The sequence below is a fragment of the Stenella coeruleoalba genome (genome assembly GCF_951394435.1).
Source record: "Stenella coeruleoalba genome assembly, chromosome: 14".
Taxonomy (NCBI): domain Eukaryota; kingdom Metazoa; phylum Chordata; class Mammalia; order Artiodactyla; family Delphinidae; genus Stenella; species Stenella coeruleoalba.
This window is the reverse complement of record NC_137160.1, coordinates 13,057,973-13,083,843: the sequence shown is the minus strand read 5'-3', so window position 1 is coordinate 13,083,843 and position 25,871 is coordinate 13,057,973. Positions and strand designations below refer to the sequence as shown.

Genomic DNA, 25,871 nt, shown 5'->3' with positions numbered 1-25,871 from the left:
GTAACAAAGACCACATCAGACTTCTCTTTTGTTTTTTTTTAAATTTATTTATTTATTTTTGGCTGCGTTGGGTCTTCGTTGCTGCATGCAGGCTCTCTCTAGTTGCGGCGAGCAGGGGCTGCTCTTTGTTGCGGTGTGCAGGCTTCTCATTGCAGTGGCTTCTCTTGTTGCGGAGCACGGGCTGTAGGCACGTGGGCTCAGTAGTTGTGGCTCGCGGGCTCTAGAGCGCAGGCTCAGTAGTTGTGGCTCACGGGCCTAGTTGCTACACGGCATGTGGGGTCTTCCCGGACCAGGGCTCGAACCCGTGTCCCCTGCACTGGTAGACGGATTCTTAACCACTGCGCCACCAGGGAAGTCCCCAGAGTTTCTCTTTTGGTTCCAAGAATTTACTCAGTGCCATCTTCTCTGCCTCACTTTGATTTTTCTTTCCTCATTTAGGAAAATAAGTTTTTCCAATTTTGCTAATATAAAAATCATAAAAGAAGAATCCTGGTTTGGTATTTAAAGGAATCAGAAAGGAAGATTTTAAAGTTCCTAATTTGTTTTTCTCCTATTGTGATATTTAGATAGGTTACTCCCACTTGTGATTTGGCTCTTCTCCTTGAAGGGCAGACAGGGGGGAAGATGCGGGGTGATTGGGCTCCCTTGTTAAGCTAGCAAATCTGGAGAATGAAAGTGAAAGGGAGGTCTGTTACGGACTCCATTCAGGGTCTCAGATTTCCTGCTCCACCAACAAAGGAGCTCACCTTAAGAGACACCCAAATTACATACCCACAGGGACACCACAAAGCAAGAGTCTTACTCATTTACTAAGGTCTCCTCCTTAGAATTTGGAAATCATGGCAGTTCTAAGACAGAAAAGGTCGTATGGGCATATGTTTGCTGAAGTGAAGATTTCCATTCCCTCCCATCAGACAACTGAATGGAAACAAGTATTTACTACTACGTGCTGAACAAATATTTGTCAAGCCGAATGTTTAAAAAAAAATGGTATTCATACAGTTAATCTTCCAGATAAAATTTAGCATGCATAACGAGAGGAGTGCCACAGTAAGTGGATAGAAAGAGGTAGGAAAGTAGAATGAGTGATTTATTTCAGTCTCTGAATAAGATCTTGTGATTAAATTAGAAGTTCTTTGTACTTTCCTGTAGTGTCAAAGTTAAACAAATGGATGTATTGTATTTCCTAACCTAAATAAACCATGGAGAATAAAGCACAAGAATGATATTCTACATATAAAAAGAGTCTCTGTGTCACTTGAATGGTAATGTTTTTGTTTTCTGCTTCCTAGAACTTGTCCAACTTGACGTTTACCCAGTTCCGAATTATCTGTCCTACATGGATGTTTCAAGGTAAGAAAGCAAGTCCTAGAGCACTCTGGGGTCTGCTTGAAAATTATTCAGATGATTCTGTCTCAACTTCGGCATAAGAACTTTTTATGTATCTTGAAGGTATTCACTAGTGTTGAATACTTATCCTCTGAAAAATGCATGCAACTGTCTGTCAGTTAAAATACGTACTTCATTTGTATACTATAGTTTACACGGGCAAAATCAAGATGTTGATGTGGACACCGGTTTGAATGCCAGGTTTACGCTTGAAAGATTAGTCAGTTGAGGGTTGTATGGCTGGAAGGTCCAGTACTTCTTTAATTATATTAACCATATCTTCATGTCTTTCTCTGAAATGTTAATTTCATTAAAAATATATGTTGTGCTATATAGCTCTTTGATTTTTTGCCTCCGTTTTGTATATACATCTCCTTACTAAGAACTCTTAAAAAGTGCTGGCTGAGACTGCCAAAGTAAGACTTCCATACAACCTGCTCACTTTTCTCAGCTCATTTGTGAGCACCTGTTATACAAATTCACTACTACAGTGTGTCGTGTGTACTCTGGTTCCCACAAATATTGTAGTAAACTTTTTCCTGAAGGCCCAAAGCATGTATTTGCACAAATTAGACTTTCATAATCTCAACACACTAAATTGAAACTCACTTTTAACTTAATTCCAAAGGTAGCAACCAAGACTTTTCTGAATGACCACAGTACGTGGGAGCATGTGGCCCTGTCAGCGTGACAACTGTTAACTCATGTCAGTGTGTAAAATCTGATACAACTGATATGTGATTTGTCAGGTGCAGAATTTGCCTTTAGTCATGAAAGTGCACAAACCTAGATATTTTAATAATATTCTCAATCATAATTATGTCAGAATGTGTCAGAATTTAGCGGATGTGAGAATGATTACAATTAGTTTTATTAGAAATTTATAATTATAAAATCCTTTATGAGTAGAGCTTCATACATTTCCTACTAAATTCATGTCAGACAGTTTTGTTTAATGAATTTTAAGTCAGACACTACCTAAGTTCTTTTTTTTTTTTCTGTCAGCCTTGAATATTATTATCTTCAGCATTTAAATAAGAGTACAGGAGTGGGGTTTGCATACATGGGTGCATATAAATATCTTGAACAGATTTATTCCAGAGAATTGGCCATAGAGTGAATCTATTTTTCTTTTATTTATGGTATATAATTGGCAAATGGTTCCCATTGAAACCCCTAAGTGAGACTGAATTGGAGACTCTTATGTCATTGCTGGTCCCTGAATTCTGCACTTAAATGCTATTCATCTTGTTTTTAACTCGCATGTCCAGCATCTTTACTGTAACGTGCTCTGCCTAATGCACCTCCCAAACTGTAGGACATTCTCATAGAAAAACCTCTGCTTCCCCTCACATAGCTCTAGGTATTTCACCCTCTCTTGTGTATTTATGTTCTCTAAAGGAACTGAGCTGTTACTCATTATAGTGTTTACTAGGTTCTTAGAGTTCCTCAAGTTCAAAGTTCTAGGTTATTTTATCACTTAAGAGGAATTTTATTGCTATATGGTGAGGTTGCTTATACTGAAGGGTACTTTCACTCACCTATCTTACTGAGATGTTTTAGGGATTAACTACTGTGCCATAAAGTAATTAAGTGTGTCAGTCTGTAGAGCTTCAAAGCCAGAACCGTGTGCACCTATATAAACACTAAACAGAAAATAATGCCTTCTTTTCTATATTTTAGTTGAAAAGTTGATATAATAGCAAAAACTTTTACTCTAATATAATCCTTGTTCCAAGCATCATACTTTTCACAGACTTGTTCATCTGTTTTTAAAGGATTGTAGTCATAACATACATACCATGTTAGATTTTTGTGCCTAGTCATTTCACATATTTTAAAAAGAAGGTAAAAAGCTATGACTGTGACTAAGGATCCATCTGTGACTAAGGAGACATTCAAATACAGTAGATTTATCTAAGACGTGGTCAATTCATTTAACAATTTAAGTTACCATTGGTTTAGTTTGTTTCTGGTAATTATAATTACCAGAAGTAATTATATAAGTAAATGTTATATAAGTAAAAAATTATATAAGTAAATTATATAAGTAAAAAATATATAAGTAAATGTTTTCAAGTAATTAATTCTGAACTTAAGGGTCAGTGTATCTTTTGCTGCCATTTCTTTCCATTTGTCTATGGCACTGCTCTCATGGTACCTTCTGGAGTTAGGAAAAATTTTCATGTTAAGGGTAAAAATGCAAATTGGAAAATAAAACTATTTTATACCATTTGACTATTTACCTTAACTGGAAGTGTGTGTATATGTGTTTGTTTGTTTGTTTTCCAGTATGAGACATCTTCTCCCTAAGCTTACATGGGTTTATAGACATTTTGGGATAGTAATTCTGGGAACCAGACTTTTTTTTAGACTTTAGAGATGATGCAGATGATGTGACTATGTTCTTTGCTACTCTTTCTTTATTTCTTATTCCTTATCACAGCTCATCTTGCTTCAGATTAAAGTGAATACACATATCCTTTTGATTTATACTCACTGTAATTGGGTATTTCACTTGAAGTTTTATTGTGCTATATAATTATTTTGACTTTTGAACCATATTTTAAGCCAAATTCCAATCAAAAAGAATTGTATATTCTTATATTTAGGAACCGTTTAGAAAACGTGCCTGAGTGGGTGTGTGAAAGCCGAAAGCTAGAAGTTTTGGATATTGGCCATAATCAAATATGTGAACTTCCTGCACGGTGAGTATTACAGATTAAGTTAGAGAATCTCCAGTTAGATGAGCAATGGAAAAAATTGCAGATTCAGTGTTTAATTTGTTATTATGAACCCCTGAAAGAGTTTGCTCCAAAAACTTATTTAGGGACTTCCCTGGCAGTCCAGTGGTTAAGAGTCTGCACTCCCAGTGCAGGGGCCATGAGCTCAATCCTGGTTGGGGAACTAAGATCCCACATGCCACACCGTGTGGCCAAAAAACTAATAATAAAACCTTATTTAGTATTTTTACCTCTCTTGGTACCTTCGAGGCACAATTTTCTATCATGCAGTGATGGGTAGACCAAGGCTTTGACTCTGAGCCAGACTTCGCAAAGCCACGTGACAGTTGATGCTTGGTGGAAGTTTTCAAATAAGCCAAAAGAAATGTTCAGAGACTCAGCAAACAGTATGATTTGTTCACCTCTGTAATCTTAATTCTTTCAGAATCTTTGCCTTCTGTCCATTGTCTTACATGTCTACCTTACCCACAAATAATTTTTGGTTTTATTTGAATGTAACCCTAAAAAAAAAAGATTATTAGATCATTAAATCAGAAAAAGCAGACTAGATTGTGTTTTTCTTGTGTGAAATTTGGAGTAGGTCGAAGAACTTCTCGTTCCTTCTCTCTCTTAACGTGTTATTATTTTTATTTCATAATATTCACTTTAATGGCAAGATTGTAAAGCAACCACATGATGATATCTGGTATCCATAGATTGAGACAAATATCTTCAAGTTGGCTAATTGTGGCATAAAATATTATTGGACTGTTAGTGACTAGTCATGCAATTGATAACCAGAAGAGTAGTCTATCCCACTGCTGTCCTGAAGAACTTTCTGTGATGATTGAAATAGTCTGTGTCTGTGCTCTTCTCTACAGTGTCCACTAGCCACATGTCCACTAGCCACATGTGACTGTTGAAATGTGGACAGTGTGACCAAGGAACTGAATATTAAATTTTATTTAATTTTAATTAATTTAAATTTAAATAGCCACTTGTGCCTAGTGGTTGCCACGACTCAGGTCTAGGTATTTCCACTATTCTCAGCCAGTCACTGAACAGAGTAAGTCGTTTGTTTGTTTGTTTGTTTATTTATTTATCTTTTTTTTTTATTTTTGCGGTACATGGGCCTCTCACTGCTGTGGCCTCTCCCGTTGCGGAGCACAGGCTCCGGACGCGCAGCCTCAGTGGCCATGGCTCATGGGACCAGCCGCTCCGCGGCATGTGGGATCTTCCCAGACCGGGGCACGAACCCGTGTCCCCTGCATCGGCAGGCGGACTCTCAACCACTGCGCCACCAGGGAAGCCCTATTTTTAACCATATATAGTAAAATATATCAATGAAAAATTGTAGAAATATATCACTATTTTGGAGTAAACTTAGATATACGATCTCTAAAGGTTTATGATCGTATGTATTTCTCTGTTCTCTTGTAAAGGACAAGGATCATGAAATACACCTGCTTAGTAAGCCCAATAAATGTGTCAGAGTTCAGTTGTCCACTATGACAGCCAGTAGCCATTAGCTGAGGGGCTTTTGAGCACTTAAAACGTGACTAGTCCTAACTGAGAAGTGTTGAAGTATAAAATATACACTGGATGCAAAATATGTCAATAATATTGTATATTAATTACATGTTAAAATAGTATTTTGGATATATTGGGTCAAATAAAAAGTGTACTGTAAAAACTAATTTACCTGTTTCTTTTCACTTCTTTAAATGTGACTACTAAAAAGTTTTAAATTATGTATGTGGCTTGCATGGTATTTCTGTTGGATAACATTGTGTTGGAGTCTAGCTCTTGTGGAAGAAATCGATTTACATTTTCAATCCCTGGAAAGCTCAGTTGATTTTACTTTGTTTCTCAGCCATATGTTATACCTGTAAATTCAGTCCATTTGAAAATGCTTTTTGCTTTAGAGTTTTATGTTGAGTGAGCATTTAGGTGACCCAGTGTAGCCCGTCACCATTATCAAAAGGACTTTGGTGATGTGCCCCGTGGACAGATGTGTGTGTGTGTGTGTCTGTGTGTGTGTGTGTGTGTGAAGGAGGGGGAGAGAGAGAGAGACCCTTTTAGAAGACAAACAGCAAAAAAGGAAACAGGCTACTACTACTAATGAGGAAAAATAATTTGTTAAAAAAAAATCTTGTACTTTTATCTTTCTGTTTTTCCCTTCCCTACTTTGACCTCCCCAGTTTAACACATATAGCATGTTGGAGTCTAAGGCCTCTGTGTCACTGTACGCTACAACAAAGATATTATATAAATAAACCAACAATTAAATAAATACAAGATAACTGATATCTTACCCAGTTTTCCCCAGAGTTAATTAATCTTTGATTTGCTCTGCATTGGTACTGACTTTTTTGGGATCTAAACAAATGCTTATTCAAAGCAAATCCAAACGCTGTCTTGTCAAAAAATTTAAACAGTGTTTGTTTTTGTGTATGTCTGTGTTTTTAACACATGGGACAAAAACAATACATGTTTTCTCATTTATGGTGTTGTTTAGTTGCAAACTTTGTATCGGCCCTATCATTGATCTAATATCCAGGCCAAGACAGTGATTCGTTAGAAGTTGGTTTAACATTCAAGCTTTGTTTGTCTAGGTGATGTGTGTGAAGGGTCTGAGAAAACAGAAATTCATGTTTAGCAGTGGAGCTGTACTGAAAGGAAAAGAAGCTATTTTAATTATTTTAATTCATAGTATCCAAAAGGATTGAACAAATCCAGTCACTAGCATTTATACTCATCCTACAGTTATCAAATCTCCTTTCTTATCTGGAAAAATGAAGATAAAGATTTTGTAACCTGTCTTTCAGTTATCTGTCTATGTAAGGGTGAAGTGTGTGTGTGTGAGAGAGAGAGAAATAATCCCATTCTACTCTCTAAGAATTCTAAATTGTATACCAGGCCCAGCAAGACAGTAAAATGGGTGGACCAAATCCTGAATTATTAGGTTGAAGTGAGCGTTACAGAGACTGGGCCCTGTGATAGCTGTGACTGAATGACAGTCCTGGACAGATTGTCTTGTCTCATTAACATCTAAACCTGCAAAGTCAGGTATATCTTTAATGGGGGCCCATGGTGTCACAGTGTTGAGACAGGTTGCTAGCATCTTTGTGAACAAAGAATCTAGTTTTGATACTTAAAGTGAATAAAGTTACAGCTGTAATATAGAGTGATTTAAGAACTTTGGATGTCAGTGAGGTCAGAATGGTGGGAAACAGGAGGTGGGTGAGGAAGCCTCATTCTTTGACAGCAGTGTAAATGAGTTCTCATTCCAATGTGAACCGGATGCAAATTATAACCTGATTTTCCCACAGTCCCCAGATTTCTGTGTTTAGCCCAGGACCTGCTTTATTCTCTACGAGGTCTTAAGTGATCATAAAGCAGATTTACATAAGATTAACACATATTCATCATTCGTTGCAGTTTTGATAACCCATAGAAGAAAAACTCAGTCAAGCTTCCCAATAGCTTGTTTGATGCTCAAAAGAAAATACTGCATTGAGTGAGTTATATTCTCTTTAGGAGGGAGAATATAATCCTACTTTGGTCTAGGATTAAACCAAAGAGAAAATAGAAATATACAGATTTAGGGAAGTGAGGAAAGAGAGAAATAATTATTGTGAAATGCAACTGAGGAAAATGTAGCATTTTTTCAGTTGTCATTGGTAAAAGTTTAACTGGACAAAAGAATCCTTACTGAATGTTGACCTTGTAAGTAAAAATTGCTCAACTGTGTTTATTCAGATTCTATTGTGGGTAAAACCCCCAGCGTTCCAGGGTGATACCAGATGTAATCCCTGCCTGGGGAAGCCTACAGCCTTTCACAGTTTGCCTTGTGAGTCTAACAACACTAGGCTGCTGCCTTTGGTGTCTTCTATGAAACTCGTTTTCTTTTTCACTAAGTAGAGCTGCTTTGTTAAATATTCCTTTTCATAGTTTTTCCCACCCCCTTTTTTTTTTTAAGTATGGAAAGTATTGAAGTATGAACAGCTCCAACTTTGAGCTTACGTTACAGTGAATTTGCACTTGCTCTGAATGAATTTAGGTTTCTTAGATGATTTTAAGTCTTTTCCTACTCCTGTTCATTTTGAAAACTTCATCCCAAATGAGCTCTCAGTAAGTTTCCTTCTGTCTTTGTCCTTGTTTGCACAGCTTATTTTGTAATAGTAGTCTCCGGAAACTACTGGCGGGACACAACCAGCTGACAAGGCTTCCCGAAAGGCTAGAAAGAACCTCAGTGGAGGTCTTGGATGTGCAGCACAACCAGCTCCTGGAGCTGCCACCCAACCTTCTGATGAAGGCCGACAGGTAAAGCTGCTGGTTTGTTTTGGTTGTTCATCGACTTGTAAGATGCCCCCTAATTAGCATTCTTATCTTAGGTGATCTCAGACCATTTAAAGTGGACCTTGTGACTATCTATCTGTCCTAGATTTATGAAGAAAATGGTATTGCCAGCCACTTCTGTCACCATTTTGTAGGAAATAGAGACAGGAATATCCTAGAGAGTCTCTTAATTTCTCTGCTTCTTTAATTTTGATTCCTTAAGTGGGTTGAGTTGTGCGTAAGCGTGAGCTGTGGAGGTGTCGTTATAAAAACAAGGGTGGGAAGTTTGCTGCCTGGTCAAAACTCGTGCAGCCCGCTCTAGGCTTAGTGTAATTACCTTAGGATTCTCTGTTCTTGCTTTCACATATTTATGACTTTGGGTGACAGAGATAGATTTTCCTAGAGTTTTACTTTTTTTTTTTTTTTTTTTTACCAATTGTCTTATCTTTACCACAGGTTTACCCTTGCATTTAAACTATTTTCTTTTTGAACGAAGAGAATTTTTCTAAATGACTTGTTTACTAAGTATTTAAAGAAATTGTTCCCATCAACAGTATAGGAGGGTTCCTTTCTAAGATGTTCAATAAATATTTGTTTAATGAAAGGTAAAAAATTTAAGGAATTTTAAATACTACCCTTGATCTTGGATTTGCATTTTTTTTCTTTCTCTCCTGTTCCTTTTTCAAAAAAATCTTTTTATCAAGATGTAACTTACAGTCAAAAAGTGTACAACTCTTGAGCATACTGCTCAGTGAACTTCTACATACATATATACCCCATAGCCATCACCCAGATCAAGATAGAGAACATGTCCAGCATTCCTTTCCTTTTCCTTTGTTTTCCTCATTTAAAAAAAAATTTATTCTCTGTACTTAATGTAAGTTACAATGAATTCCTACTGGTATAATTATTGAGAAATAATGGAATTGTGGGGAAATGGGATTGTTACATTGTAATTGACTGGTGCTAAGTCATTCCCCTGACAAAAAGAACAATATTTCAAGATAATTTAAAGAATTGTTCTTGCTTTTGCATTCATATCAAAGGACAATGCACAGCCTATGGGTAGCTCTAGACCTGTTTCTTATTGTTATGAATACTATGGGATTTGGTTTCTTCCCCTGCGGAGAATTCTATGTCATGTTGTAGCCTTGTGTTTTCTTTCATAAGGCTAACTAGGGAAAATTTGGGTGCAGTTTTATGATGAGAATCCACTTGTTCTCCTGGGGGATCTACACTGAATCGGTAGAAACCAAAAGGGAGATGGATTTGGGTTTTAGGAGTCTTTGAGTGAGTTAAAACCATTTTTGAATCTGAGTCTTATAAGGTCATGGCTAGTAGAGTAGGTAAATAGTGCTGAAACTCTCCAATAGATAATAATCATTCTTTATTCATTTCTGAGAATTTTATTTTAAAGGGGCACTTGAATATGTTTTTTGTTCTCTAGAGGCGTCCCTAAGCAGTCATTGAGTCTCCCTGGTGCCAGCCAGATCTGACCATGTGTGCCTGAGGTCGCTCACAGTGTGGTCCAGGAGACTGTGTGTTCATGTTCAGATGAGCAGTTGCGAGGGGCAACTTTAACTTAGATTGTTCCACAGGCAATTCTGCTGACTCCCAGGGTCAAGAACCGCTGCGTGGACTGTTGACTTTGTGGCCCTGCGCAGGTTTTCCCTTGTTGTCTATACTGTACAGTCCCAATGGAATCTGTATGTTGGAAAAGGGGTGATTGTATGAACTAGAATATTTCTGGTCATGCAGTATGGAAAATTTAGGACCTGAATTGAGCCACTGAAAGGGAACATTGCTATCAAGGAGAGCAGAATAAGCTGAGCCTACAGTGTAAGCTAAAGGCATTTAGGCAGAAATACCCTAGTCTGAATAAATGGGCCTATCCAAAGCCAGCTGCATTTTGGAAAATAGGGGCTGGTGCGGGGGAAGTAGGCAGCCTCTGTAGGTCTTGGGAGGAGGGCAGGCCGTGCCAGATGCCCTTCCAGCACAGGAAAGTGCTGGAGTAAGGGGCTGAGTGAATTAGAAAGAGCAAGCATCCTGCTTTTATTTTATGAGAGAAAAGCAAATGACCAAAAGAGGCAGAAGTAAGAAACTTTTCCAAGAAGGCATATTCCAGTGCCTTTGTTTTCCAAGCAATGCAATAACCTCATCTCCAGCCTCGTGTAGCAACTGACCTTATTGTCATGACTCTGAGTCAGAAAGGTTAAGAGGTTTGGTTCTCTCAGGCAGATAGGGTTATAAAGAGGGTGGGGTAAAGTCGATGAGATCTTTTTTGAACAACATTCTTGTATTATTTCACTTGTTGGAAGACAAGAAAGATAGAACTTTTAAAAATTGAAATGTAGTCGACTTTTACAATATTATATTAATTTAAGGTAGACAACATAGTGATTTGATATTTCTATAGATTACACATCATACAGAGTTATGATAAAAATATTGACTCTATTCCCTATGCTTTACCAAACTATTTACTGCTTCTTAAAGGGATAATACTTTTTCTATTTATACCCTTTCCAAAACCTAAATAACTGAGGTTTTCTCTTTCTAAATTAAAAAAAAGTTTTTTTAATCGAGGCATAATTTACATTCAGGAAAATGTAGAGCTATATTTGGTTTGATTAGCTTGAGGGGAAGGAATAAACTACTACTGACTATTGTGGGAGCAGGTCAACCTAGAAAACATGAAGCTTAAAATATTAAAAGAGGGCTTTTTAGTATTAAAAGAGGGTTTTTTAGGAAAGAATCTTCACAAGCTCTTTGCAGGTGGTTTCAGTTGTGATTTGTTTTCATTTACACGGTTCAGGATGGCCAATGTCTTACTGACCTTGTAAGTTTAAGTCACTGTGCTGGGTACTGCAGGGAATTGAAAAATGACTAACATCGGTTTTACCCTCAAGGAGCTTACAACCTAATGCTGAGCTTAAAATAACTGCACAATAAACTGTAATAAAAGGTGGGGTTGAGAGGGTAAAGGAGAAGGAAAATGATAGGATTGCTTTTAATTTAGGCTCCTGATATGAAGAACAGCACTTTGTTGTATAATACAGGGCTGTGTGTTTGGCAGATAGCCCCAGGCAGTAATGAAACTGCTTCAATTCTCCTTCCATTCCGTTTGCTCCATAATACAAATCTTAAAAAATATATAGATGCTCACTTTTTCTTTTTCCTTTTTTTTTTTGTGTGGTAATAAATTATTGTTACCAGTTCTGTGTTTGGTTATATAACTGAGGAAAAGGCCTGAATACAAGTCTTCATAAGTTAAAAATGGTTTTGTTTGTTCTCTCAGTAGAACTTGTGCTTGGAAGCTTCATGAGAACTGTCAGAAAAACATGTTTTATTGGACACAGCAAAAGGCTGAACTTAAACTCTCTTTCTAAGGAGATTTCTTTAGCTCTGAATCTTTCTGCTAAAACACAGTGTCATGGTTTTGATTATATAATATTGTCTCTGAGATATTACAGCTTTAAAATGGTATATTTTAATCTGCTTTACCTGGTAGCAGGTAACCAGATAAGAGAGGGGAATCTACTTTAAATTAGATGACTTTTAGTGATATTTTTATCTTCCTCTGAAAACTTCAGACCGATTTTATTAAAATTCTTATGACCTGAATCAACAATTTAATACAATTGGAGTTTACGCTCCATATTCTTCTTTGAGTTTTGTTTCTTTTGACTGGCAGCTCAAAAACTATAGACAGATGTAAAATATGTTAGACCATATTTGCTGAGATGTTGACTGTGATTTTGTATCTTGTGGTCAGGGCAGGACTTGGTTCTGTGAGGGGAACTGGCAAGTATTCTAATCTGGATCTTACCGGCCTAGATCTCTCATTTTATCCCTTTTTGCTTAGAGTTGAGAATTTTCTTGATGGAAACCCCCAAAAGAGTTTCAGATAATCGGTTTTCATCAACAGATGGGCAAGAGTGGGAGTAGATATTCCCCGTGGGTCACCAGGTTGGAGGGATGAGGTGCTGCCATCCTTCTGTCCTTTCTGAAATCTCGGCAGTGGCTGGTTCCCTGTCCATTTCACATATGCACTCTCACATCATGGCCAGAGAGCTGTTCCTGATGCGGTCAGTCACAATGGGCCCTTTAGAGGAGAGTTATAGATTCCTATTGTGGGTGGGGATTAGGGTCTGTTTTTATCCTTGGTTGGAACAGAACAAGGTATTTTCAGGGGATGGGAATGGGGAGAGTGTATGTACAAATGAAGTACATGGTAATTATTAAAATATCCCCAGAGTATTAGTCACATTACAGACCATAAGTTTTAGTGACTCAGACAGAATATGTGTAAATATCAAGGGGACTAAAAGGGAATAGAGAATTTGGGAGAGCGTGATCGATTAACCATGACAACTGGTGGCTTTTGGCAAAGATAGATATTTCTGGCATTTTGAAGAGCTAAGTTATGCCTACACTATTTTTCCTGAGGGAAGAGAGCTATCTTGGGAAGTTCTGATGTTTTGAGAGCCGTAGTGAAATAAAATAGTGTTTCTCAGAGTGTGTTCAGAATCCCCTAGATTACTTACTAAACATGCAGCTTTCTGGCCCTTATCTCAGTTCTACTGACTCAACTTGGCCAATCATCAGAATTCTTAATTCTATAGATTTTTGAAGACTTACGCTGACCTACTTAATAAGAATATCTGGGAGTTGAAGTTGAGAATCACATACCTTCAGGAACAAAGGCACAATATCACTTCTATGTGTTTTTGCCAGAAATGCATCACATTATTCTAAATTCTAATGATGATAAAACATCAAACAAATCTAAATTAAGACTGATTAGAGGAGACAAATGAGGCATGATAGGGAAATGGAATGTGCGATCCTAAATTGGATTCTGGACCAGATAGAGAACATCAGTGGTATAATTGATGAAATTAGGATATCTCTAGATTAATTTATAGTGTTACATCAATGTTAACTAATTCTTAATTAATTATACTTAATTTTTAAAATTAATTCTTTTCGAGTTCTTGTTCAACGGTTCATACATCTGTGTAACCTTTGTTCCTTTGCTCTGTAGGCTTATCTTTACTGCCCAAGCCAGGCAGATTTTCAGATCTTTCAAAATAATAGTGTGTGAGTTCTGTTAGGCTATACGTATGTACTTTCTCTTCACATGCAATCCTCACTGTTATGTGATGTTGCTAGACAATGAATAATAGGCGTCCTTTTTTCAAACTGATAAGTGAGGTGTAGTAATTTAGTGGGTTTCTACCAGCACTTAAAAAAATGGCATAGAAAATATCAGTGTAAGATAGAGTAAGGTTAAGTATTGTTTCAAGAAACTTTTGTTTCATTTACACATGTATATGTCGCATCTGTACTGGGTGGTCATGTAAAATGTATTTTGTACTCTTGGTTGCCATTAATGAAAAGTTTGAAAGCCCCTGCTTTAAGAGCTATCAGTCTTCTGAAGATATCAGTAGATGAAATTGTCAAAAGCATTGTGTTGTATGGGCAAATGATAAGGAATTTAGAGCATTTTGTTTGGCACCTCTGGAAGATTTTGGGGGCCAGAAATCAGGGAGTTGTATAAAAGTCAAAGAATTTTGCTGTGCTTAGGGTCTTAACCTTTTGCATTTTCAATAGACTTACAAGTCCCAGTACTGATGTGCAGAAAAATCATTTGAATGCAGAATGCCTGGTATGCCTGCAAATAGGTAGACCTGTTGTGGTACCAAATCCTGTGCTTTGTTTCAGGACAGAATTTGGCTGTAAAAGTTAAGGGTGTGCTGGGAATTACTGAAAAACAAAAACAAAACAAAAAAACCTAGATGAGCTAGAACAGACGGAACAGAATGTGCCAGGGAAGAAGAGAGTAATTGCTCAAGAAGCAAGGAGTGGATTTGTCTCACTGCTGTCATGGGCAACTTTCCAAATGCTTCAGGGCAGGAGTTGTATGTGAGTCTTTTCTCTACAAGGTTTGCACTTCCTGCTAAGAAAAGTTTTTGAGTACTGTGCTATTTATTAAGTTATTTTAGGAATGGAGTTTGAAGCGCTGTGCACATGTGGTCTTCACACTACCCAGCAGGTGCCCTGCTTGGCCTCCAGCTTTTTTGGAGAAGGCCTATGAAAATGTCCTCAGGAAAGTTTTATTATTACTGTTTTTATCAGTTGAATTTTGTAGGAAATAGTGGACTCTAAGATTGGTGAGATCTGGGTTTATTTCTGGCTCTGACACTAATCACTATTTAACAACAGCCAGGTAATTTGACTTTTCTCAGCTTCAGTTTGTCTTCTGTGAAATATAAGGGGGGCATCTCTGGGATGTTGGGAGAATCAAGTGAAACAGGAAATAGGAAAGAGCTGTGGTCTCTAGAGAGCACTTTACAAATGAGAAAAAGTGATATGTTACTGCTTTTCTCTAATGATTGTAAGAGGGTTGCATAGTGAAGAGGGTTCTATGATGAAACTCTCATGGCACATTAAACAAGTCTTTTATAGAGTTATTACAAAAACCTATAAGGGAAAAGCTTGAGGAAGTTCTCTCATATCATACTGAGTTGAGACCAAACTCAGTGCTTTAGGAATTTAGTTTTGGGGAGGCTTTGAAAGCAGGGGGTGGGGTTATACACCATATTTATTAAGTAAAACCGTTACCCATACTGGAGAAATTTTGCAAAATTAAAGTAGTTGCTCATTCTGATGGAAATACAACACCCAGACGATTAAACCAACTTAATTTGCCTCCTGCTGAAACGTGAGGTTGTGGGACAGGTATTTTATTTTTAAAAGGATTGGTATTGAATTTAATTTCCCGGAGACTATTATAATCAAAAATGTTTTTAGCCCAATTGTTTGCTCTTTGACCGTTAACTAACACGATGATTCAGTCAGGCTTTATTCAATTCAAACTAAATCCTTTGGAACCAGCCCATGTAGTTTCAACTTAGTTTCATTTCCTGGAGTGGAGGGTGCAGGATTCCCCCCCCTCCCCCCCGTTTCCCATAAAGAGTATAAACTTCAATACAGGCAAATTTCAACAAGATGAGGGGACAAGTCTTTTTGGAAATCCCTCTCTTCCCTTCATCAGATGTTGTAAGGCGTTTTTAAAGTCCCTTTTGCAGTTTTCTAGGTGAGCATTCACTAGTCAATCTTTTTTCCTTTCAAAGCAACTTTCCCTCTTTTTCTGGCCTAAAAATATGCAAATATTCATGAGTTAATTTCTTTCTTTTCTTTTCATGTATCTATAACTACATATTTCCTAGAGAATTGTATTTTAATGAGATTGTCAGAGTTTCCCAGCCAACCCCATTGCAAGATGTTTTAGGGCAATGCATTTTAATTTTTTCTAATTCTATACTGAAGAAATCTTAACAGGGTATTTAAGTCAGGTGATACAAATGAGACTGGTAAAAGTACTTTAAAGAACTATGGTGCTGGAAGGGGTTTCTGTCCTATGTCAAAACCATTTCAGAAACTGCATGAATGACCTTTATTTTCTTCTCTGTAGCACACACGACTATAATTTCCCGTGACTATTTATGGTCTGTACAGACTTTTTCTTTTCTTTTTTTTTTTGTACAGCCTTTTCTAACTTCCTTTTTTTTTTTAATGTCAACGGAATACATGTTTCTTTAATGGAAAATGTTCTATTTTGGGGAAGCTGCTTTTCCTTAGATAAGTAGTGGAGTTGGGCCGTGTGTGTGTAAGTGTGTGGAGGTCGCAAGATTGGAGAGTATTAAGTTAGTGGACTGAGGGCTTGGGATGACAGTTTTGGTGGTGACGCCCGAATACAAAGCTTTCTTTTTATCCAAGATTAAAAATAACTGTACCTGGTATTCCAGAGTCTTCCTTTTTAAGGAAGATTTTATTCTTTTTTACTAACATATGGTAAAATAGTCCTGAATTGAATGCTGAACATTTCAAACCTGGGTGGTTTTGAAACGAGAAAGGCAGTTCATTAACAGGGTAGTTCTAGGTAAGGGGTGGGGGACAAGTCAGCTTTGACCTTGGCAACCATGGCAGGTGAGTCCTGTGGGCTGGATGCTCTCCACGCTCGGGTCACTGCAGCTTCACTGTGGGACACACGTGGTGGAGATCCACTGTGAAGCAGCAGGGTTGTCTGCTGAGCCGTGCACAGTTCCTGCTCTGTCCCTCTCTCCCTTTCCAGTGATTTGGAACCTGATCGCAGCAGGGATTCTGTTTCAGTTCCCCAGCTTTGCATTTTGCATTTATCTGTGTTTCACAATAACTATGGAAGGAATTACACAGTTTTTGACAGTTTTAGTTATCTCAGGTGTAAAAACATTCTTCATAGTTTAGCTATTGTTCACTCTATCATTTGGATAACTGGTAGCATATACATCTTGTTTTAATGTAAATTTTATTGAAGTATAATATAGATACAGAAAAGGGGCCATATCGTAACTGTAGCACTTGATAAATTTTCTCAAAGTGAACACACTCATGTGACCAGCACTCAGATCAAGAACCAGAATGTTATCATATTGGAAAAATTAGAAGCTGTCTCCTAGACACTGCTTCCCTTCCCTGACTTCTAATACCACAGATAAGTTTTGCCTGATTCTGAACTCTATAATTAGGGAATCATGCAGTGTATCCTCTGGTATCTGGCTTCTTTAACTCAATATTATATCTGTGAGATTCATCCTATTGATACATGTAGTTGTTCTTCATTTTCACTACTACATAGTATTACATTATTTTACTACGGAGTAAATTATCCCTTGCAGTTGTGAATATATGTCAGTAAAATATGGTTTGGGCATCATACTGAAAAGGACTTAGTCACTATGTGATTTAGTTGTATTGTGATCTAATGTCTAATTATTTTATTACTATAAGAGCTCTTTTATTTTAAAATAGGCAATTGTTTTTCTCTTTCTTAAGACAGAATATTAATTTTATCTTATCACTATCCCTTCGACTCCCCACCAGCTATAAAATTAATCACTTTCTCTCACCTTTGTGCTTCCATAAAAATTGATTTCTCTTTGTAGTTAACACATACAGATAGCTACTGTGTTCATTATGGACAGTGGAGTCACATATCTGTATGCCTGCCAAAGCCAAGACCTATCTTTTTTTTGTTTTAAACTTTTTATTTTATATTGGAGTATAGCCAATTAAGAACGTTGTGATAGTTTCAGGTGCACAAAGCCACTCAGCCCTACATATAGATGTATCTGTTCTCCCCCAGACTCCTCTCCCATCCAGGCTGCCACATAACATTGAGCAGAGTTCCCTGTGCTATATAGTAGGTCCTTGTTGGTTATCCTTTTTAAATACAGCAGTGTGTACATGTCAATCCCAAACTCCCTGACTATCCCTTCCCTCCACCCTTCCTCCCGGTAACCATAAGTTCATTCTCTAAGTCTGTGAGTCCGTTTCTATTTTGTAAATACGTTCATTTGTATCATTTCTTTTTAGATTCCGCATATAAGTGATATCATACGATATTTCTCTTTCTCTGTCTGACTTACTTCACTCAGTATGACAATCTCTAGGTCCATCCATGTTCCTGCAAATGGCATTATTTGATTCTTTTTTATGGCTAGGTAATATTCCATTGTATACATATGTACCACATCTTCTTTATCCATTGCTCTGTCGATGGACATTTAGGTTGCTTCCATGCCAAGACCTACCTTTAGATTCATGTTTCTAAACCCAGTTTCTAATATGCCAGTTATCAATCAGAAAAATTCTAGGTTTGTTGAAGATTCTGGACTAGACCTGTGGCTTATCAGTGGGATTCTGTTGCATTTTTGTCATTGTAGCCTGAGATTCCTGAATGCATCTGCAAACAAACTGGAAACCCTTCCTCCAGCCACACTTTCTGAAGAGACAAACAGCGTCTTACAGGAGTTGTATTTGACGAATAACAACCTCACAGATAAATGTGTACCCTTGTTAACAGGGCACCCCCATCTGAAGATTCTTCACATGGCCTATAACCGACTTCAGAGTTTTCCAGCAAGGTAAAAGAAGATTACAGAGTGACATCCTTCATTGCATTTCTGAAAATGGATTCATAGATGGAAAGGCAAAAACTAACATGTTTATTTCCCAGATAATGTAAAGCTTGTTCCTCCTGATTCTTATTCACAGTGTCTTTTATATAAGCCATTGTCAGCATTCCCCTAAAGAGAGGTGTGTTCATTTTTCTAATATGAATGTATCCAAGGACCCAATTGCTAGAATGTTCTTATGATTTTGAAATAAGGCATGTCATCTAGCAGGTATATTTTTTCTTTTGCTTCCTTTTAACCAGTCAAATTAAAAAAAAAATGATTAACCTAGTATGATGTGTGAGAATTAGAACATAAACTAGGAACCTGAAGGTTCTAATTAGCTAATAGCTTTTGTATTTATGCTTATGGTATAGAAAGCAATGGTGGCCTGTGCATTCTTAGAAACTGTGACATTACAAATAATTTATGGCTCTTAGAAAATTCTACTTTTAAGTCTATTTTAATTTTGATTTCTAATTTTGGGGAGCAGTGGCATTGTATCTTGCCTTGAGTGAAGCTTTAACAAGTTAGGTCTTAGAACTCACACCCAGACATCAAAGAAGCAAACACTAACCCCTCTGGTATTCTGCTGCTAACTGCGACTTAGCACTGGGCCAAAGCAAAATACGGGGACAGCCTCCCTCTGCTAGCATCAAGGATACCAGTCTGTTGAAACCCTTACTAAAGGAGGGAGGCCCAAATATGCATTGACTTCAAGTATTACTCTATTTTTGTAGTATACATTTATTTCTTTACTTTTTCCCCCTCATTTGATGTTACTGATTAAGCTTTTCTTTCTTTCTTTTTTTTTTCTTTTAATGTACTTTTCTTTTACTGTGGAATGAGATGTTATTTTTGGAAGAAAACATAGTCGTCACATAACAATAATATCTCTGAAAGGGCTCATGGTCCTCATTTGATGGTGAATGACTAAGGCCAGCAGGAGAAATGATCATCAGCTCAAATTCTGAGGGTATCCCCCACTGACCCATGCCAGTAGTAATCACCCTAACTACAGAGAATTTTTTTTGACCACCTCCTTTCTATGCTGAGGGATAGAAACTTCTTTGATATATTTTCTTTCTTGGACCTGATGTCTATACTCTCAATCTTTTTTCGTGCCTGTTACTCATTGGTTTCTCCACATTTCTTCTCACAATATGATGACAACATATTCAAGTGATAATCTTACAAATGCAGGCTATCACAGATGGATTACTTCACAGTCTGTGCATACAGTGTTGTTTGTAGCATATCCTAATACCATGTTGAATGTTTATGATATTAAAAGATCTGATTTCATAAGATAAAAACTTAGTTCTTGTATCTTCGGCATATATTTATTTTCAAGTAAGCAAATAAGGTAACCTTTATTTTTGAGAGAAAACAGAAAGAAAAGCAATAAAGTGTTTCTTGCTAAATTTTTTAAAAGGTTTATTGTGACAAATGAAACCACAGCAAGGAGAGGAGATACCAATAACTCTAAACTAAATGATTTAGATTGTAAGTTTGAGTTGCACTCACTGGGAATCCTGCACTTGTTAGATTCCACCTTCACAAGTGGTGGGAAAAGGGCCAGAGGAGTGATAGATGCATTATAGGTTTGTAGAGGCAGAGGGTTTTTTCCCTCCAGCTTTACAGAAAATATAAGAAACCCTAATTCTGGAGTTTTTCTTTATTGAGTTACTGTAATTATTGATTAATGTAATTAAATAGTAATTCTACATTATAGGTTAAGATTGAACAATACAAGACATTCTTAAACAAAAGTGTTAAATTACATTAGGACTTGTTATTAAGGTAAGATGAGAAAGATTCTTTCTTTGTAGGTGTTTAGCAGGAGTTGAGAGAAATTTCTTTTGGGTCCAGATTGAATTTGGGCATTGCCAGAGGTCGAGAGATGATCCAGATCACCTTCCGGCATCCTGCTTCTCACGACCACCTTGTTATCACAAGGGATGTCCAAGGAATTTGGGGAGTGGGGTTTCAGGAGAAAGCATATCTTCATATAAACCATACCCTTTTCTACTCTATATATTCCCTTGAGGTTTCAGTGCCAATACGAAGAAATAATACTCTCACACTTTTAAAGCACATAGATTAGATTAATGCCAGCTTTTGACCCATTTGGGTAGGATTTTCACTGGAGTTCAGACTAAGCTACATAGTAAAGTGATTGTTGTCAGGATAACTCAATTCACACACAGAGTTTTCATAGGAAAAGGATGTCCATTTTTCTTCTTGTTGCCAATTCAAAGAGCTGAAGTTAAGAGTTTTTGTTTTGTAACAAGAAAGGAGGTATCAAAATACTTTGATACTCAAAAACAGTAGTGAAAAACTTGTCTGTTAAAATGACTAGTGCAAGTGAATCTTTAAAGAATCTTCAGAGTCATAGTAAATTACCTTTTGGTTCTCATTATCTATTATTTTCTTTCTAAATTTCCTTATAATTACTTTGTGACCTGCCCACCCTTGGATTTTCTCTCTTTCAGTAAAATGGCAAAGCTGGAAGAACTTGAAGAAATTGACATCAGTGGGAATAAACTGAAGGCCGTCCCGACAACGATCATGAATTGCAGGCGCATGCACACGGTGATCGCTCACTCCAACTGCATCGAGGTCTTTCCTGAAGTTATGCAGCTCCCAGAAATCAAGGTACGTGGGTCGATTCCATAAACTCCAAGCTTCAGGTCCACAAAGAGACTTGTTTTCTCTAGTTCATCGGTTCAGGATGTTCGCACCCTTGTTAGATTTCCTCAGAATGAAGATTTCTCTGTTGTCCTTGCTCCGTCCTTCCTCAGCACTGGGCTACACCTCTGAGTCGGCAGAGGGGAAAAAAAAAAAACAGTGATCAAAAAACACTGGACTGGGAGTGGGGAAAATTGTCTTCTGGGCTCTGTCCCTAACTAGCCACATAGCCACCTAACTCTTTCCCATCTGTCTAACAATACTTGTCCTACTTATTTCCAGGGTGGTTATGAGACTCAGAGACTGAATCAGGTTTGATAGTAGTTTGAGATAGTTAACAGTACCTCTGCACACCCCTCCCCCCAACTCCCCTAATTAAATAGCATCCACCACCCCAGCACCCAATTAGTAATAATTCCCTATATAGATGTAGTCTCATTACTGTTACCATTACCAAGCATTCACTTCAATTTAATGAAACCTGACAGAACAGATAGTATTCCCATTTGGTAGGTGAGGAAACTGAGGTGCTGAAAAGAAAGTGGTTTCTATAAACTGAAGACAGCAAGTTGGTGGCAGAGACATTCTGCAGTTCCTGGCTCCTGGCAGTCTCATCGGACGAAACCAGTTCACTAGAATGAAAACCATCTAACAACTTTTTATTCTTTCTTTTTTTTTTGGAGCAAAGAGTAAGAAGTTCTTTCATTTTGCATTTTAGCATTTCTGATGATTAGTTTTGTGCTTAATAAAAAGTAATTCTGGTTATAGACTAGGAGCATATTCTAATCTCCTATTTGAAGACACTTTGAATAGCATGACTAATTTTTCACCACAGGAGTTTTGTACATTTACGTGGTTGAGGTGTATACAAGCCATTTGATAAGCGTGTGCGTGTGTGTGTGTGCTTAAGCCATGAAATATTTCACTGTGAGCGCACCGTCACCTCATACATGACCGTGTCATTTTAGAATACTTACTGTTAACTAGCAGAAATGTTTTATTTTTACTTTATATACCTTTTACAGTAGGTAAGAGGTGGGGCTCTGAAGGAAGACAGATCTAGAGGTGGATCCCAACTAAAAGCTGCTTAATTGCTCCGTTTCCTCCTATGTAAAATGAGGGAAAGAACAGTGCTTCCTTTACAGTATTGCTGTGAGGATGAGATGAAATAATACATGTAAAGCATTTGAAATAGAAGTGGCACCTGGTAAGAGCTCGGTAAATGTTAACTATAATTAGTTACAAGACCTCGATGGGGTTCAACTCTGATGTTGATTATATGGAGCAACTGTTCTGGCTGATGATCCACAAAATCCAAGAAATCTGTCACTTAAGCAAATGCTTCTTTGCTTCCATCGCAGGAGCAGTGTTGACAGCTAAGCTTTCCAGGGGCTGCTCCACTGCCTGTTACTCCGTGGGGGGTGTGGTGTCTGTCACGGGGCCTCATTAAACAGGTCTCTGTGCACCGAGGTCTCAAGATTAACCTCCTGTTTGCTGGTCTTACTTTCTGCACCTGTCTTTTAATGTTATATAACTCTTAATCGTAGATTTTTTTTTTTAAGTATCTGGTTTAAAATACAGATACAGATAGATGTTTAAACTTTTCAAGTTTTGACTAAATTTTGCAAAATACGAATGTTGCTCTATGAAAGCAAATCTTCTCTTAGACCCTTGCTTGGATTCCTGGATTCTAAACTTGGTGCCCTCGTGTTTGCATTTAATTCCTTCCCCTGTAACCCTGCTTTACAGCTCCTTTTCAAATTTTACTTTTGGTATTACTTTTTTTTTTTTTTTAACAGTTTTTCTTCTTTTGTTCTTTGATTTTTAACCCCAGATATTGTAGCTTAGCATTTTCCTTATGTTAAAAATGTCCAGTGTTTCTGACCCAGCTCTTCCATTACCAAGAGATATTTTGTTGCTGGGGTTTTATTTGTGGCGGGGAGGCGGGTGCGGTGAGCAGTATCAAGTCTCCTTTATGTACAAAGTACAAACTTTGCAGCCCTGGACAGACAGTGGTATTGAAAAAGTAGTAGTTATATTGTTTGAGAACTCCGAAATGATATTTTAGTGTTATTTCATATGAGAATATTTTAAGTTGCTGTATAAGTATTTATGCAGATTTAAACCATCCAAGGGACTTCCCTGGCGGTCCAGTGGTTGAGACTTCGTGCTTGCAATGCGGGGGGCGTGGGTTCGATCCCTGGTTGGGGAACTAAGATTCCACATGCCGTGCAGTGTGGCCAAAAATAAATAAATAAACCATCCAAAAGAAAATTCCTGGTAAAAAATATTTGCTGTAAACAGATGATAAAATACCTTTGAGAGTCTTGACTGCAAACTGAGCCCTAAAGCATGTTTCTAATGGAAAAGAAATCATTTTTTTCCTAAGTTGAAATACTCCAGCCGCTATTAAAATATTATCATTGAGTTAATAATCCTAGATTGTATTCTTATTGCTTCTTGAAAATAAAGTACAATAATTGTAAAGTATTTCATAAAAGGTATGAAGATCATTGCAATTATAAACATTAACAGATAATTTAAAGAGGGATAAGATCCTGGTATATTTAGCTAGTTCTCTGTGAGCAGTCTCATCTTTTCAGACATTAAAGAAAAGTGCTTGTTCACTGCTTTGTTACCAAAGCTTTAAAACCAATTATCATTTAAAGGGTAAACAAGTTTTATTACTAAAATATATATGCTAAAATATAGTTTTTTATTTTACTTTATTTATTATTTTTTTAAATGTAGTTTTTTAAACTTGTAAAATCAGGCCATTATTCATGTACCCCTAGAACAGAGACTATATGCATCCCCTATGCTTGGATAAAATTTAGGTCTGGCCTTTTCTCATTTTGGTGCATTTGGTGAGATCTGTTAAAGTGATCATCAGGCATCAAATTCTGTACTTGGGCAGGAAGGTCATATAAATTCGTAGGAAAAAAATATATTTTTTAGTTTTTCGATGAGCTCAAGTGCACCCAGAGTCATAGTCGTTTTGTTCCTTAGTATTGATATTATTGTCTTCACCTTTGTTTAGCACTTTCAAATTAGTCTTCCAAACCCCACCACCAGTCCTGTGTTCCTGGAGCAGGTCATGTTCTGTTCTGATTCTAAAATAGACAGACCTCCCTCTGGATACGGGTCAGCTCTCAATCACCACAGAAGCCAGACTTGGCTTGGCTGGTCCCAGGCCGAGGTCCTCACGTAGGCTGCTAGCGCTGATGGACCTGAAAAGCAGAGGTGGCCGCGGGTGTGGCACTCGGCTTCTCTTCCTCAGGGGCCCTTCGCCAAACCACATCGCAGTCACGTTGATCATGTAGGAGTTCTGCAACAACACCAAAGCTTTTAGTTGAGTTACTTCCAATTAGGGACATGGTCCTACCTTTTCTGAAGTGTGGTTTAAGCAGATGAAAGAAATGTGTGACACATACAATGAATGAAGTTTGAAATTTAAACACTGTATATCAGCAGCTTTTGTCAAATTTTCCATTTCCCTGCGGTGTCCTGATTCTGATTACTGGGTGAACAGCATCTTTTAAAATGTTTTAAATTCTCTTCAGAAGGTTATTTTCATGTTTGTGCTGTGCAGTAAGAAACCACTTGGATAAGCTGAGTGACTTCGTCTTCAGGACTGTTATTTCACTTCATGGAGTATGAAGTATTTTTAATATGCCACACTCTTGAGAACAATGGCTGCAGGAAGTTGAATTTCCCTTGGAATCAAGCCATGTTGTTGTTTCTAAAGTGAGATGAGAGCGAGAGAACCAGCTCAGTCATAGGACACAAAGAACATGGGGAAACGGCTAGGTCAGAATGGATGAAAGAAAAGGCATTAATTCTCTGGAAAGTAGGATAATGGAAATAAAGACAGATCAGGGGCCAGTTAGATGTCTAGTTCGGTAGAGTAGTTGACCTACTAGACTTAAAAGGTCATCTAGGAACTGCAGTATCCAAAAACCAGGAAGCAGGAGCAATTGTCATTATGGTCCTGGAATCTGGGTAATGGTTATTTAGGAATTCTTCTATCATTTGGGGAATCTGGCATCCATTCCTGTTTGGGACAAGAGCTAAGGAAAAAGGAATGAAGCAGTGTCTACCAGGACATGGCCATTTAAGCCGCTTTTCTCCCTGCCTCACTGGCGACTCACCAGCAGGAAGCTAGGACTGCATAGTCTCTGTCTTTCAAAGTTGGGATAATTTATTAACTCAGACTAATTTGTTTGTTTTTTTAACTCTAGTTTTAAAAAGTATTTCAGCAGCCCTTTTAAACACAAAGCCATGTCTTTTACAATGAAATACTGCATGCATCTTACGAAGTGGGTTATGTGTACATACAGATAAAGAACTGGTCCCATATTAAAAGTATCCCTTTAGAGATGCTCCTGGAGAAAGGAGCATTTGTGACCATGAGTCCTCAAAGAAGTTGGCTGTGAAGTGGTCACTATCCTGCTCTTCAAAATCTTTTATTAGTAAGGAAAAAGAGAAGTGAGCTCATATGCCCCCAAATCTGGAATACAGCCTGGAATCATCTATAAATTTCTTTGAAGTCTCCTTTTTGATCTAAAATTACATGCTAATTTTGTGTTCTACTTTTTACCATTTCTTTTAGTTTTAATGTAAAAATAAAGGCTCTTCCTCTCCATAATCTTTGAGTAACACTGAAGCCCCCAGAAGCATGGGCCAGGTGTCCTGTAACTTTGTGATGTACCACTGAGTCTCCCCA

General features: G+C 37.5%; 1 protein-coding gene across 1 annotated transcript in view; it reads left to right on the top strand.

The window, feature by feature from the left end:
- PHLPP1 (PH domain and leucine rich repeat protein phosphatase 1) overlaps positions 1 to 25,871 on the top strand; it is a 213,197-nt gene that overhangs the window by 162,662 nt on the left and 24,664 nt on the right. Inside the window, exons 8-12 of the mRNA XM_079943241.1 lie at positions 1,293 to 1,353; positions 4,002 to 4,097; positions 8,283 to 8,438; positions 18,224 to 18,424; positions 20,950 to 21,112. Coding sequence (XP_079799367.1) covers positions 1,293 to 1,353; positions 4,002 to 4,097; positions 8,283 to 8,438; positions 18,224 to 18,424; positions 20,950 to 21,112 — 677 coding nt within the window. The remainder of the gene's footprint in view (positions 1 to 1,292; positions 1,354 to 4,001; positions 4,098 to 8,282; positions 8,439 to 18,223; positions 18,425 to 20,949; positions 21,113 to 25,871) is intronic.